This window comes from Equus quagga, chromosome 13 (assembly GCF_021613505.1).
Source record: "Equus quagga isolate Etosha38 chromosome 13, UCLA_HA_Equagga_1.0, whole genome shotgun sequence".
NCBI lineage: Eukaryota > Metazoa > Chordata > Mammalia > Perissodactyla > Equidae > Equus > Equus quagga.
Window position 1 is genome coordinate 17,416,235 of NC_060279.1, and position 16,161 is coordinate 17,432,395.

Genomic DNA, 16,161 nt, shown 5'->3' on the forward strand with positions numbered 1-16,161 from the left:
GCAGAAATCTTGAGAAAGGACCGATATCTTGACTCATGACTATTTCCAACAACTGCCTGGAGCAGATTTTCTTAATCATCTTTTTCCCTTGGCAAATCTCAGATTTGCAGATAAATTTTACAGCCTCCTCTTGCATTCCTAAGTACTTGCTTGAGCTTCTTTAATTCTTTTACTGAACTGTAATATCCAGTATTAGAAGCTACATGATAATGGTTGGTAAAAGAATGAAATACTCCTAAGATGTGACATCTAAATAAATGTACACATGTGTTTGAAAGGTATTCTGCTTAATGATGTGGTTATATTTTGTCAGGATGTCAGGATGCTGGGATCGGGGAAGAAAAAAATTACAGCTGCCTTCTGTCTTACCAGCTGATGATGAGGGAGACACAGCATCTGTTTTAGCTGTGGATTAGGACAGTGTAGACATGGGAATTGCTCTGCCTCATAGTCTCAGAGCACCAGATGATTTGGGTGGGGATGGGCTGCATTGACCGTGGGATAGTCTTGGGAGGCTTGAGGGAAGAGAAGTAAATAAATAGCTAATGAAGAAGGGAAAGGGAGCTATAAAAGTTACTTAACACAACTCTAATTTTTGGTGCCAGTGATTCCAAGTTTCTAAAAAGTTTTCAAGCATAATACTATAAAAGAACTGATTGTAAAGGAAGGGAGGGGGAAAAAAAGAGAAAATACATATATTCAAATATTTTTTTAAAAACAACTTCCTGCTCTGAAATCAAATAAAACTTCATTTTTATTTAGTGCTCAAGATACTGCCTCTACTTTGGGTAGAGTCAATAATTCTGAGAAAATCACCTTAATATGAATATAATAAAGAATTTCTATGACTCCATGTACTTGTTCTTAAAGTATGGTTGTGCCCTGTGGGGAATATAGTTCCTTACCAGCTGACCCAGTTGGCATCGTGGCTCCCCAGTACATGGGTGTATGTGGTGGACTAGATTTCCCTTCAATTCCGCTTCCATCTACGGAGGGACTAATTTTAACCCACATGTCTCAGGTTACCCCTGTCTGGATATGCAAGTAATCTAGCCCTTTGAAAGTTGGTGTCTTAATGTATTTGAATTGTCTAAGGCCTGAAAAGTTAGGTAAATTGAAGTTTGCCTATAAATCGGCACCTTGTTCTTGGAGTTGGTATTAGAATGAAGGATAAAGATTCAGAAAAATTATTTGACTTGGCTTTTACTTGCGTATGAACAAATACCTCGAGATTCCTTTCAAAGTATAGGAATTCCTTGTATTTTATGATAATGCTCTTTTTGATAAGGATGAACATTTCTTTGTAAGCTGATACCTGGCTACCTAAACTATTGACGTACTGTTTTTTTTTTAATGAACAATGGATCTGGTAGTCATTCTTATTCGCCTATCTGTCACAGAGATGTGGGAAATTATGGTTTGGTGTTCTTTGAGTCTTTTAAAATGCTGTTTGTAAAGGAGCATGAATCTGACTTAACTCATATGTTTTGGCCGACAGCCTGTGACTGCAATGGCCGATCGCAGGAATGCTACTTTGACCCTGAGCTATACCGGTCCACTGGCCATGGTGGCCATTGTACCAACTGCCAGGATAACACAGATGGCGCCAACTGTGAGAGGTGCCGGGAGAATTTCTTCCGCCGTGGGAACAGTGAAGCCTGCTCTCCATGCCACTGTAGTCCTGTTGGTAAGTGAAAGGCAGTGTCTCCTTCAGCCTGATGAGTTGAAAGACAAAGTAAGCATTCCCTGTACCCCTAGAAAATAAAACTTTGTTTCCTAGGGATTCAGATAGGTTAAGTATGGAAGCGTGTACGTTGTACCGTTGAACCACGTAAATGATTCGGGACCTGCCTCTACCTCCCACCTCCCAGCTCTTTAACCAAGTTGAACTCCCAGATGATTTTCTAGTGTGTATAAAAGTGTGGAGTTGGCCTGAGTAATGGTTTTGTAAATAATTAGCAACAAGATCATAGAGACCATTTGAACTTTGTCTGTAAAATGTTAGCTTCTTCGTGAGTTCTTCCTTGTTAATGATTTTGTTTAGTCTAACCGCCTTAGAGGGCTGAAAGTTTTCATCATTTAGGAGTGTGTTCAGAGATGTGAAGCGCTCTTAGTCCGTACTCTTCCAAGAGTTTGACCTTTGTTGTTGTTGTTTGTGCCTGTGTATACTTAAATTCTAGACATGGGCCTTACAGAGCCCGTGCTTGCCCACAGAGCAGTAACTGGCCTTGGGTGCAGTCACTGGATGCTGAGTGACTTGTTAGTGTTTTGCAACTTTGATTAGTGTGTGTCTGGAAAGTTAAACTGTTATGGCTTAAAAGGGTCTAATTTTGAGAGAATTCTGATTTAAAATTTGATCTTTCTTCTCTCTGTAACCATCTAGAGATTATGTATGGATTTTCAGGCATGGTTTTCTTTCTTTGACACATTAATTTTACTTACATATCGGGTGGTTGACAAGCTCTTTAAATTTTAGGTTCTCTCAGCACACAGTGTGATAGCTATGGCAGGTGTAGCTGTAAGCCAGGAGTGATGGGTGACAAATGTGACCGTTGCCAGCCTGGATTCCATTCTCTCACTGAAGCAGGATGCAGGTAAGATGTTTTCAAAATCAGAAAAAGGGGCCAGAATTTAAATGTAGTCTGTTCATGATAATCGATCTGGTGCCTTATCTGCAGCAGTATAAACATTTCCAAAATAATTGTCAATAAGATTCAAGTCTTTAACTGTAATGGTGATTCGGGATTGGTTTGTCAGAGAGTAAGCAGAATTTTAAATATCTAAATGTGATGGGTATATTTAATGAAACCAAATCCAAATATAAGAATGACTTTAGGATTCCTTTTGCTTTATTATGTATTCCTTTAAAAAATATCTATTAGCATGTAAAACAAAAGGTTGCCTTTAAGAGTTGAATTTTTTTCCTCCTTTCTCTTCTCTCATTGTTTTATCCATTTTCCATCCATTAGGCCATGCTCTTGTAATCCTTCTGGCAGCGTAGATGAATGTAATTTTGAAACAGGAAGATGTGTTTGCAAAGACAATGTTGAAGGCTTCAATTGTGAGAGGTAGCTCATTCTTTCTCCACCTGCATTGTGTTTTCTCTGTTATCCTATTTCAAGTACAAAAAATACCTGACTGTATCTTTACCTTTTCCAGATGCAAACCTGGATTTTTTAATCTGGAATCATCTAATCCCAGGGGTTGCACACCCTGCTTCTGCTTTGGGCATTCTTCTGTCTGTACAAATGCCGTCGGCTACAGTGTTTATTCTATAACCTCTACCTTTCAGATTGGTAATTGAGACCTTTCCTTCTCTTGCATAGAAATGTAAGACTAGACTTACAATATTTAAAAAGATGAGGACTTTTTGGTGGTGGCAACACTTGATGTTTTTTAATGTATATGATTTTTCTTGTTTGGCTTTTTAATTTAATGAAAACGTACATGTGGTTTTAGAGTTTACCGTACGATAAATGTTACATAAAATAAAGCAAAATATAGCTTGAGGGGTATAGCATATATAAGTACTGTTGTAGTACTTTTATTGATGATTTTCTATATGTTTTTGTGGAATAGAGAGGACCTGAATTCAGGATGTTTACGATGTAATGGGGCGTTTGTGTTTTCATTCTCTGCTTGCAGATGAGGATGGGTGGCATGCGGAGCAAAGGGACGGCTCCGAAGCATCACTGGAGTGGTCCTCTGAGAGGCAAGACATCGCCGTCATCTCAGACAGCTACTTTCCTAGGTACTTCATTGCTCCTGGTAAGTGAGGCTAGAAAGCAGTCTGCCTTGATGTGGGCTCCCATTTAGTCTCATTCTCATTCTCGTTCTTGTACCCCATTGTGTCTGCATTCCAGCGAAGTTCTTGGGCACGCAGGTGTTGAGTTATGGTCAGAACCTCTCCTTTTCCTTTCGAGTGGACAGGCGAGACACTCGCCTCTCTGCAGAAGACCTGGTGCTTGAGGGAGCTGGCCTCAGAGTGTCTGTGCCCTTGATCGCTCAGGGCAATTCCTATCCGAGTGAGACCACTGTGAAATACGTCTTCAGGTAAGGTGGTCTTCTTTGTAAAATCTGACTTGACCAGAATTCTAAAAGTGATTTCTTTATCTAAGCTTATCAGGGCTCAAGGTTTATGCTGAAGAAAAACTTCTGGTTGTCAAGGTGACTTTGTGAAAGGGGGCCTTCCCTTTGTTTGCCTGTACTGTTTCCACTTGTACTGTCAAACCAACAGACTCATTTCTGACTTGGTTAGTTTGTCAGAGCATTGCATTGCTTGTGGCATAAATGAAGTAAGAAATGATTTCTCAACACTCAGACTTGTCCTTACAGAGGTTACAGTGGCCCTTTCTTTCTCTCCAGGCTCCATGAAGCAACAGATTACCCTTGGAGGCCTACTCTTACCCCTTTCGAATTTCAAAAGCTCTTAAACAATTTGACCTCTATCAAGATCCGTGGGACATATAGTGAGAGAAGTAAGTTATGATATAATTTAGGGGAATTGTTTAAGATGTTGATTAGGTAGAAGCATCCATAATAATGCAAAAATTTATCTCTAAAGTCCTAATACATAGCACTGACCTTAAAGAAGTAGTATAAAAATACCTCATTATTCATAAATTATGTATAAAAATAATGTGTTTTTTAACTACTTTCAAGGACCTAGAGAAAATTAGCTAAAATTAGTAAACAGCGTTGTTTTATAATGAATAAGCCTATTGAGTTTGCGTTACATATAAGTAGATTCTTCTAAGAATGCTGAATATAGTTCTGCTGGCTTACTTTGCTTAATTTTCATTTCCTTTTATTTATGCTATGTAATTATCAAGTCTTTTTAACCATTGGCTAAATTATGAAAAATTATAAATTATCAAATAGAAGTGTTAAAATTTTAGATGAGACCGTTTTAAGTAAGCCTTTAAAAATTTTTTCCTATAAAACTGTCTTTTGATGATGACCTTTTTCTGTAGAAAGGTAAAGCTGTTTGGGGGAAGTGGAGTCAGAGTGGTGGTGTAGCATTGGGAGTGGCATCAGCAGCTTGAATATGTTGATTTTTGAGATGCCTGCATGAATATCCAGATGAAAATGTCTCTATAAGTAGTTAGAAATATGGGTCTGGGGTTTAGGAAGAAGTTAGGACTGGAGGTCTAGAATTGAAAGGTTGTCAAGGTATGGCCAATAATTTTTAAACTTGGAGATGTGATCAAAAAATATAGAAAGAGAAAAGAAGGTGCAGTCCTGGAAACATAGTTGCCTAAGGACCATGCCCTGAGACTTAAAGGAGAAAAAGAATTTTAAGGAGGAGCAACAATTAAAAGGTTTAGGAAGATAGCACCATTGGATTTTGGATTGGGTGACTGAGGACTCATTGGTGAGGGTTTTTTTTTTTAAGAAGTGTTGAAACTGTGGTTAGATTGCAGTGCTTTGATAAGTAATTTGAAGGTCATGAAGTAAAATAAAGATTATTCTTTTAAGAAGTTTGACTATAAGAAAAGGAAAAGAGATGGACCGTGATTTGGGAGTAGGGACAAGACTGAAGAGTACTTTTAGCATGGGGAGACTTAAGGATGTTTAGAATTGGAAGCACATTAATCAATGGAGATGCATCTCATGATCTAAACAGGGAAAAAATCCAAAAACATTAGAAGTTAACTAAGTTCAAAGCAATAATAGAAGAGATGTCTTTCCACCTCAGGTTGTTGTTTTCTAAGCATTATATAAACAGCAAGTGATATTTCATAACATGGGGAAATGCACTTGAAGCATAAGTCTACAAAGAGACAGGACTGGAATGGAAATTAAAGGGCTGTACGATGACATAATCAAGGACTGCCTCTTCTGTAGGATGTTCCTGCTGAGGCTATCACTTGCACTGTTGGGTTGGATGGCCCATTGGTCTAAGCCAATATAAGGCTTCCTCTATTTTTATTTTTTTCTGGAAATAGGAAAGCATTGTGATATATGGCATAATGGCTTAAGAATAATTGTGTATTTGTTGAAGTAGCCCTGAGTATTAGAACTTACTTATTTTTGCTATTTTATGCAGGGCAAAGAATATAATTGAGTGGTACTTGTTGACAGGTGCTTTCTTTGCTTTCTTCTCCTGGACTTCTCCGATCAGTGCCTGCTTTTGTGGCAAAAGAACAAAACCGCTGCTTAATGGCTGCAGACCTAAACTCTTCTTGTCCCCCACATTCTTGCTCTTATCTTTTCTTGCCCCGGATTATTACCCAATGCTTTTCATTTTTCACGTTGGTGTTTGGAAGAACTGTAGAATCCAACAAATCTGGGTGTGTGTGTGTAAAAGTATGCATTTGCTGCACTGCTATTCTACATGCTTAGTATCAAGTACCATCTGATTGTTCCAAATGCGATTTTCTAGTTATCTTCTCCAATAAATGAATTAAACTATGGTTAATTATCTCTGGAATTTTGGGTCTAGTTACTCTTTAGCATTATTGACTTTTTGTGAGCTTTTGGAAAACAGAAGCCAATTCAGTGATTTTCTTTTCCACATCAAACACAGGTGCTGGATATTTGGATGATGTCACCCTGGCAAGTGCTCGTCCTGGGCCTGGGGTCCCTGCCACTTGGGTGGAGTCCTGCACCTGTCCTGTGGGATACGGAGGACAGTTCTGTGAGATGTGTCTCTCAGGTTACAGAAGAGAAACTCCAAGTCTTGGACCATACAGTCCATGTGTGCTCTGTACCTGCAATGGACACAGCGAGACCTGTGACCCTGAGACAGGTGAGAAGATAATCTGGGGGGACTGCTAGACCTGAGTTCTCTTTAGCAGCTGGGTAGGAAATGCTTGTTGTCTTATTTGCTCGTACACTTGCCTGCTTTCTCATACCCGCTCTCCAAACAGGTGTTTGTAACTGCAGAGACAATACAGCTGGCCCCCACTGTGAGAAGTGTAGTGACGGGTACTATGGAGATTCCACAGTGGGCGGCACCTCTGATTGCCAGCCGTGTCCATGTCCCGGAGGCTCAAGCTGTGCAGTTGTCCCTAAGACACAGGAGGTGGTGTGCACCAACTGTCCTACTGGCACCACCGGTAAGTCCATGCTTTCCATCTGCTTTCAATGTTCTGTCCTATAAAACTATCTCGGACAGACAAGCTTTGGGTTTTTTGGACTTTTGTCTTTTTCTTGATATAAAGTGGTAATTTTTAAATTCTTTGTTTTCTCTCCAAATAGTTCTTTCAGTGTATCAGAGCCCATCACATTTAGTTGGGAAAAAAAATATTTTTATAGCTTTGGATAGGGCTCTGTTCCCATTCTCTGAGTTTCTTTTCGGTAAGAACATAAAACTAGATCTTCCCTAGCTACTCAGGGAACTGCCTGTGCTGAATGACCGAGGAGACTGAGGCTCGCTGGTGCCTGTTTCCCCTCTTCCCGTGACTTCAGCCTCCACGTAATGGGGAGGGTCCAGCCAGGCCTGATACAGTCTTTGACTCCATGACAAGCTTTTTGTTCAGAAGATTTTACTCTAGAGCTTGAAAATAAGTAGAAACCAAAACACTGAGCTAATAATCTGTGTCTCTTGAGCCTCATCAACATATTTCCTTAATCATTGGGAAGCATCAAAATACTCCTTTTTCCACCACTCCACTGACCTCACACTGAGCTCAAGGACCTTGCAACACAGAGAGATATAGTCATTTGTTTAAGTTAGTTGAGAAAACAAGGGGTAAAAATTAGGGTTCTGTTATCACCTGGCTCGAGTGGAATGATCTATAGCAGTTCTAGAGGATGTTAATTAGTGTATAGAGGTCTCTGAAAAACAGCATAGACTTTGTAAAAAGTAATACCATCACTCTTTATTTCTATATGCTACTTTACTTTTTAACCATTTGCTATGTTTATTCAGTTGTTTATTGTCTGTTTTCTCCCTTCACTCCTCCGCCCCTAGTTTAAGCTCCATGAGAGCAAGGACTTTTGTCTGTTTTATTCACTTTTGGGTCTCTAACAACCCAGAATAGTGTTTGGCATATGTGTTTATTGAACGAATGTGCTTGTTTACTGAATGAATGGAGAGAGATTGTAGGTACAAAGTAGGATGTTCCTCATTGAGAAGACTCTTGAAGAATATGAATAACCACTGATAGGCCCTGAGATCTTCAGGCGTGGTATGCTTCTGCATTTAATCTTTAAAACAATCTTGAGGTAAATTAATTATACTCTTTTTTCAGCAAATTTTTGAGCACATGGCTTTGGGAATACAAAGATGAATGAGCAATGATCCCTACTTTTCAGGGGCTAAAATATGGAAGGAAGCACACAAAGTTAGAAATTGTTAGGTTCTGTTAACTGCTCCTCCCCCCCCCCCCCCCGTGAGGCCCAGGTTAGGGAGCCTATGGCTACTGTTCCAAGTGCTACGCTCTCCTTGTGGTTTCCATGACATCTGCCCATACTTCTATGGGTAAGATCTTTATTAAACTCTCCTTGAGTCTTGCTAATTTGAATGTGCCATTATTTTCTGCTGTGATCTTGAGTCATATGGCTAAAGGAATCTCAAATTTTAGCAAATCTAAGCTAAATCTTTGATTTCTTCCCTTTTTCTCCGACTCAACCCTGTTCCCTCCCCAATCTTGTTCATCTCAGTAAAAATGCTACCATCCACCTAGTTGCTCAATCTAAAATCCTAGACTTATCCTTGATTCTTCTTTCTTTCATTTTCCAGAAGCAACTAGCCCACATGTATTAATGATTCTATCTCAAATCTGACCACTTTTCACTACTCCCACTGCCACCACCTGGGTCCACACCCCTGTCATCTCCCACCTGGAATATCCTCCTTGGTTCACTCTGCTCTCCTACAATCCATTCTCCACACAGCAGTCAGAGTAATACCTTTAAAATGTAAATCAGGTCACATCGCTTTTAAACTCTCATCTCACTGCACTTTGATTTAAACCCAAATTCCTTACTGTGACCTACAGTGTCGGCTCTTACTGCTTCCATACGCTTGTCTTGCTTTTCTGTAACATTCTTTCCTTGGATATTATCGTGGCTGGTTTCTTCTGTCTTTCCATTGTCATCTCAAGTGTCTCCTCTTTACAGAGGCTTTCTCTAACCACCCAATCTAAAGTAGACTTCACCCTCTTACTCTGTCATGTTGCTCTGTTTTAACTTTTTTATGCTTATCCCCATCCGAAGTGATCCTGTTTGTTTGTATGTCTGTGGATTCGTCTCCCCCACCTGTAGCGTAAGCTTTGTGAGAGTGGAGACATTGTCCACCTTGTTCATCACATCCTCCTGTCAACCTCAAACAGTGTCTGTATATAATAGATGCTCAGTAAATATTTGTTGAATGAATAAATGAACAAACCTCTGTTTCTGCAGAAAGTTTAGGCTAATTCAGGCCCTGTTGTCTACAAAGATGTCAAGAAGCCAACTTGAGCCAATAATGGTGAGAAAGTGGAAAAGGAAAGATAAGGAACAATGAGTTTAGTTGGTAGAAGGAGACCTGGATTCTAGCTCTGTCTCTCTTACTATCAGCTGTTTGGTTGTGGGCAAGTTAACTTAACCTCTGTTCCCCAAACTATAATAGAAACAGGTGGCAAATGATGATCTCCAAGTTCTCTTCTAAAATGCTCTGATTCTGTGCTAGTTGACACTACTCAAGTAAGAATTAGCATATGCCTTTTATTTTTTAAGAGAATGATCCTGCTCACCCTGTTGTATAGGAAAGTTATGGTATCAAGAGTCATCTTTCACCTTTCTTAATATCATCACAAAAACAAATATTTATGAATGTGGCATCCCTTGGGACTGAGAGAGGGTAATAAACCCTGAGCCTGACTCATTTACAAAGCACTTTTAGTGCGTGATTTCAGTTAGTCCTCAGAACAATTGAAGTGAAGTAGGAAAACCAGGTGCTGTCTTTCTAATGAGGAAATGGAGATGCACCCAAGGTCACTCTGCTGGCCTGGCACAGTGCCAGAACTACAGGCCAGGTCCTCTGCTCTCCTAGGCTGCTGCCGCATCCCCTGCACCCTGTTGCCTTGCATCTCATTGTTACACTAGCCTATTAATAACCAGTGTTAATTTGTAAGCAGACTGTGTAATCAGTAGCACCAGAAATGCCTAAGGCCATTCTTTCATAACATCAGATTGTCTCATGCCCAGGTAAAAGATGTGAGCTCTGTGATGATGGCTACTTTGGAGACCCTCTGGGTAGAAATGGCCCTGTGAGGCTTTGCCGCCTGTGCCAGTGCAATGACAACATCGATCCTAACGCAGTTGGAAATTGCAATCGCTTGACGGGAGAATGCCTAAAATGCATCTATAACACTGCCGGCTTCTATTGTGACCGGTGCAAAGAAGGATTTTTTGGAAATCCCCTGGCTCCTAATCCAGCAGACAAATGCAAAGGTAATCAGCCATCAGCCAGATTCTGTCACAATTGTACTCACTTATTCTGAAATTCATTGTGTGGTCTCTTTAAATATTTACAGTTGTTTGGTCTGATGCAGCACTGTTCAATAGAAACACAGTGCAAACCACTTAGGTAATCTAATTCTTTGTAGTAGACGTATTAAAATTAAGAGAAGCAGGTGAAATTAGTGTTAATAATATATTTAACCTAATATAGCTAACATTTTCATTCCAATGAGTAATCAGTAAGGAATTGTTGAGATGGATGTTCTTTTGTTCCCCCTCCAAGTCTGCAAAATCCAGTGTGTATTTCACATTTACAGCACATCTCAATTCAGACCAGCCACATTTCAAGTGCTCAGTAGCCACGGGTGACCAGTGGCTACTGTATCGAACAACACAAGTCTAAAGAATCTGTTTGTATTGTTTATATTTTAGTATTTCTCTCAGGTGATTTGCATCTTTTGCTGTCTGTCTTCCTGCCTTAGCCTGCGATTGCAACCCCTATGGGACCGTGAGGCAGCAGAGTGGCTGTAACCCTGTGACCGGGCAGTGTGAATGTCTGCCTCACGTGACCGGCCGGGACTGTGGAGCTTGTGACCCTGGATTCTACAACCTGCAGAGTGGGCAAGGCTGTGAGAGGTAAGACATCAGCTGCTTTTGGTGGAAATAATCTTTGCTTTTTGTATTGCAAGAGATGAATTTTTACGAGTTATGTTTAATAGTTAGCTTCACTTTATTCAGGAATTATTTGAATGCCTAATTGAGACAAGGCACCCTTAGAGGCAATACTGGAGAGTTATAATTAAGCTGATGGGGGAAAAGAGTGGAATGCAGTGGCTCCAGCTGTATCAGAGTCACCTGAGCAACGTTTTAAAAAATGTGAATTGTGAGGTTCTTTTTGAGACATTTAGAATCAAGCTTCTAGGGTTGCAGTCTGGGAAGTCCTGTTGTCAGAGCTCCTGGTCAGCACCTATATGGTGCCAGGTTAGAGGGCCACTGGTACTGGTTTTAGTGGTGGGATAACAGTGCTTGTGTGGGTTGGGTTAGAAAAAGAGGTTCTGAATAGAACTCATGAATATTACTTGAACTTCATAGAATGTTAAGAGATTAGAAACATCCTGTTTTCTAACACAAATTACATCAGTCCTATGCTGAGAGAAAAAAAGCAAGTTTGCTTTAAGTCTGTTTTTCTTACCTGAGAAATGTCACGTGTTCATTTTCAGGTGTGACTGCCATGCTTTGGGTTCCACCAACGGACAGTGTGACATCCGCACTGGCCAGTGTGAGTGCCAGCCTGGCATCACCGGTCAGCACTGTGAGCTCTGTGAGGTCAACCACTTTGGCTTTGGACACGAAGGCTGCAAACGTAAGGGGTGTTGGTGGCGTAGAACTCTAAGTCTCCCCTAATTCCGGTTAGAACCGTAAGTCCAGGAAGGAATTTGGCAGCCTCAGTCTAGCCACACGGCTTAGAGTCAGGGCTGTACCCAAACCATCATAGATGCGTTATTTGATGAAACTCGGGATTGAGAGCTTCTCTGGTTTCTTTGCAACCACTTTATTTACATCTTCTTTTATAGTGCTTCTGATTTTTTATTTTTTCAGTCTTTTGTTTTTCAAAAAAAAAATCTCCCTCTGATTACTGAGCCTTCCCACTGTGCTTAATGAAACTTTTTTATTGATCGCATTCTTAATGCAGATAATGAAACAGTGAGAGATTCTGCTCACAATGTGTTTGTTGACTTACTGGCTGCAGTTGCTTCCCACCCTTGGGGCCCTTTTGGTACGGTTACGTATAAACATCTGCTGCTTCTTGGCATAAACACTTGCCTGGAATTAGGCCTCAGAATAGTCTGGGGTTTTGCTTTCTGAATTCCTTCATTTCTCCTGTGGAATGTAGCATAAGTCATTGACTCAGTTCAGAGAACAAAGGGAGTAAACAAACTATAAAATAATGCAAAATAAGCATTAGCGTTTGGGTTTTCTAGTTCCTTAGTGAGAGGGAATATTAAACAGTAGAGAAATGAAGGTAGAGGTGAGTTCTTGAAGTGTACAGAAAGGGCACTGATTAGTTTACTAGACTAATTTCTATAATTATTAAGTAAGATGAAATGTGCCCCCTCCAAAGGATGTACATTTTACTTTAAAACTTACTTTTGATTAAAATATTTGTCTTCTCTTTGAAGCGGACTTAACCATTTAAATTCTCATAAATCAGCTTGTTTTTCAAAAAATGTCTACTCACCATGATAGTACAGTCAGCTTATTGATATCAGTCTGAATTACAAGAAAATGTCCTGTTCCTTCTTTTCCTTATGTAATTTTCCCTTCATTCTGCAGCCTGTGACTGTCATCCTGAGGGATCTCTTTCACTCCAGTGCAAAGATGATGGTCGCTGTGAATGCAAAGAAGGTTTTGTGGGAAATCGCTGTGACCAGTGTGAAGAGAACTATTTCTACAATCGGTCTTGGCCTGGCTGCCAGGAATGTCCAGCATGTTACCGGCTGGTGAAGGATAAGGTAAGCTGTCAACAGTGCATGCATGCATTCATTCAGCAATGGGCACTTGCTGTGTGCTAAGCTCTAGAAAAAAATGGTGAACAAGATAGACACAGTCCCTGTTCTCAAAGACTCGTGTTCCACTTGGGAGACAAATAATAAAAATTAAAGAAAGAAATACTGAGGTAAGTGCCAGAAAGAATACAAACAGAGAATAACTGAGGGGAACTGCTTTATATACGGCCTCTCTAAGGAAATTCATTTAAGGTGAGAACTTAAGGATGAGAAGAGCAAGCCAAATGAGAAGTGATGGGTAGGCTGTTCCATGCAGAGGGAACAAAGGCCTCGAAGCTGGAGGGTGTCTGGAGCCTGATGAAGGAGTGGTTTGTGATAAGACTGGAGAGGTTGGTAGAGATAGCTTTTGTTGTACCATGTTGACCATAGTAAGGAATTTAGATTTTATTCCAAATCCAATAGGAATGCAATGAAGAGTTTTAAGCTAGGAGATCCAGTTTATATTTTAAGAAGAATGCTCTGACTGCTATGTGAAGAATGATTGTTAGGAGTGGGGCCAAAGCTGAAGCGTAGACTGGGTTGGTTAAATATGTGTGTTTGCAGGGGCACGGCATTACAGGGGACGAGGATAGGGAAAGAGGAATCAAGGATAGAGCTTGGGTTTTTTGCTTAAGGTGGCTGGAGGCATTATTTATTGAGATGGAAATGACTTGGAACAGATTTAAGAGACAAAATCACAAGTAGGGTTTTGGAGGTAAAGTTGAGATACCTATCAGAGAGCCAAGTGGAGATATCAAGAAGGTAATCTAAAATGCAAGAGAGGAGTCAGAACTGGAGAATCATCCGCGTAAAGTGTTTAAAGTCAAAGGAATGGGCCTGGAAGTTTTTCTTTTGTTCAAACTCCTTTTTTTTTTGGTGAGGAAGATTGTCACTGAGCTAATATCTGTGTCAGTCTTCCTCTTTTTTATGTGGGACACCACAACAGCACAGCTTGACAAGCAGTGCTAGAGCCGCACCTGGCATCGCAACTGCTAATCCCAGGCCACCATCGTGGAGCATGCAAACTTAACTGCTATGCCACCAGGCCAGCCCTAGTGTTTGTTTTGAAGCTAGAGAAATAAAGAAAAACTACTCATGCTCTCTGTTTAAAAATCAACATACATAGAGTGTATAGACCTACATATTTATAGAGTGCTCCTTTGATTATTATTCCTGCAGAAAGTACAATTGAGTTCTTCAGGAATATTTGTATGTCCTACGTTTCCTTTTCTTCCTTCCTTATGTTTAGGTTGCTGATCATCGAGTGAAACTCCAGGAATTAGAGAATCTGATAGCAAATCTTGGAACTGGGGATGAGATGGTGACGGATCAAGCCTTTGAGGACAGACTAAAGGAAGCAGAGAGAGAAGTTATGGACCTCCTTCGTGAGGCCCAGGACGTCAAAGGTACGTATGGTTAAACAGTGGGTAGCTTCTGGGAGATGGGCCACTCTTTAGATGTGGCTCCTAATTCAAGGTTAATTAGTATGGTTTTATAAAACTCTCTCAATTTTTAAACCATTTGTAGAATATGGATCATTTTACATTTTAAACAATATATAAAAATTCAAGAACTCGTCAACTTAGTGTTTTAAGATATAGTAAGCATAAAATAATTTTCCCAACACATCAAAAACTATTAGATGTTAAAATTCCAAGCGTTTTATAAATCTCTTCCATTATAGTGTTTTAAAATAGTTTTAAAAAAATCATCAAAGGTATGCATTTCGAGTGTGTGTTACTGTAAGTAGAAAATTTGAACTTTGATTTTTTTTATCATTCTAGTGAGTGAGAATTTATTTTACGCACCGCTTTAGTTCCTTAGAGAGGACTCTCATAAGGAAGAATTGTGGTCTTCAAGTGTTGACTGAACAGCTAGCTACTAAATATATAACACTCAGTATCTATGAAAGTAAAGATTAGAAATTAGTGCATACTTATGAAATTTTCTGTCTTAGAGAACAAATGTGCTAATACTGTTATATAGAAGTATATATTTTATGTATTGTGTGCGTATTTAATCTCCTTTGCAATTAGATCAGTCCTCTGTACGTTAGCTGATGACACTGATGATAAGCAGAAAAGGGGTTGACTTAAGATTTAGAAAATTTATTTTAAAATACTTTATTGTCTTTAAAAGAACCTGAGGTTTTAAAACTTTGAAAGTGAAAAAGACGCGTTATTTTAAATAATTTACTTGCTTTTTAAATCACTTTAAAATTTTATTTCTTACTCTCTGGTTAAGCTTTTTTTCTAAATGTGGGCAAGTCCTTTTCTGCACTTACTGAGTGCCTGTAGTACGCCCAGCATTGTGCTAAATGCCAATAATGAAGAGATGCCTGAGATACTGCTCCTTCTATCAGGATGCTCCCCCTCTGGCCCAGGTCACTTTCGTTTGGGGGCTTTGTGTCATTGAGATCCAGGTGTTCACAGACAGTCACAGTGAATGTGCATTAATGTTAGTACATGTGGGACCCCAGTGTTCGACTTCCCTATTGAGTTGATGAATCTGTATCCATTTAGAGTTAGAGAAATCTTCCTTTCAGAGTACAGGTCAACAAAAACTAAATATGTTGCTTATTTCTTATTGTAAATATCCCTAATATATAGAATTTTGATTTTATAAAATTATTGAAGTAGAGGAGGAGGTAATTGGATGCATCTCATTTTGGCCAGTATGTTTGCTTTTTATTTGAGAGTCTAGAAATCATTTTATGAGGTAAGTTTTTAGAAATTGAAAAATAAAGCGAGAGGTCAACAGCTTACATTAGCTTTAGGAGTTTGTATTTTGTTTTGGTTCTTGGTACCTTTTCAGTCTTATAGCATAGATTAAGAAGAATTTAAATGTTTCCTGTTCTATATAAACAATAGTGGTTTTTTTTAGGATGTTCATTTTTCAGCAACAACTTTTGACGTATGTCTTTCCATTACGGTAATGCATTCTCTTGTAACAACAAATTCATGTCTGTCCTGCCATATACACTGAAGAACTGAGTGTGGCATTTAAGTGCCAATCAGTCCACCTGAGAGACGGAGTTTGGCACGCAACTCTGGTGCCAGCACCATCAGTAGGTGGGCGTAGTCACGGGGTGAGAAAGGAAGGGTCAGCCAGCACTGCCATTCATCTAAGCCCCACATCTCGGGGCAGCCCCAGTCACTTCTAGCTCTTTTCAGCCACAATGACTACCTGCTTTCCTCTGCCCAAGCAGGTGATTCTGTTGGAC

The 16,161-nt window shown here is 39.7% G+C and overlaps 1 protein-coding gene across 1 annotated transcript in view; it reads left to right on the forward strand.

Moving 5' to 3' along the window:
• Positions 1 to 16,161, forward strand: part of LAMC1 (laminin subunit gamma 1) — a 116,545-nt gene that overhangs the window by 84,531 nt on the left and 15,853 nt on the right. The window contains exons 5-18 of the mRNA XM_046680978.1: positions 1,499 to 1,687; positions 2,477 to 2,594; positions 2,970 to 3,068; positions 3,160 to 3,296; positions 3,646 to 3,768; positions 3,864 to 4,053; positions 4,366 to 4,478; positions 6,530 to 6,751; positions 6,873 to 7,061; positions 10,138 to 10,383; positions 10,875 to 11,028; positions 11,613 to 11,755; positions 12,727 to 12,905; positions 14,188 to 14,344. Of these exons, the coding sequence (XP_046536934.1) occupies positions 1,499 to 1,687; positions 2,477 to 2,594; positions 2,970 to 3,068; positions 3,160 to 3,296; positions 3,646 to 3,768; positions 3,864 to 4,053; positions 4,366 to 4,478; positions 6,530 to 6,751; positions 6,873 to 7,061; positions 10,138 to 10,383; positions 10,875 to 11,028; positions 11,613 to 11,755; positions 12,727 to 12,905; positions 14,188 to 14,344 (2,259 nt within the window). The remainder of the gene's footprint in view (positions 1 to 1,498; positions 1,688 to 2,476; positions 2,595 to 2,969; positions 3,069 to 3,159; positions 3,297 to 3,645; positions 3,769 to 3,863; positions 4,054 to 4,365; positions 4,479 to 6,529; positions 6,752 to 6,872; positions 7,062 to 10,137; positions 10,384 to 10,874; positions 11,029 to 11,612; positions 11,756 to 12,726; positions 12,906 to 14,187; positions 14,345 to 16,161) is intronic.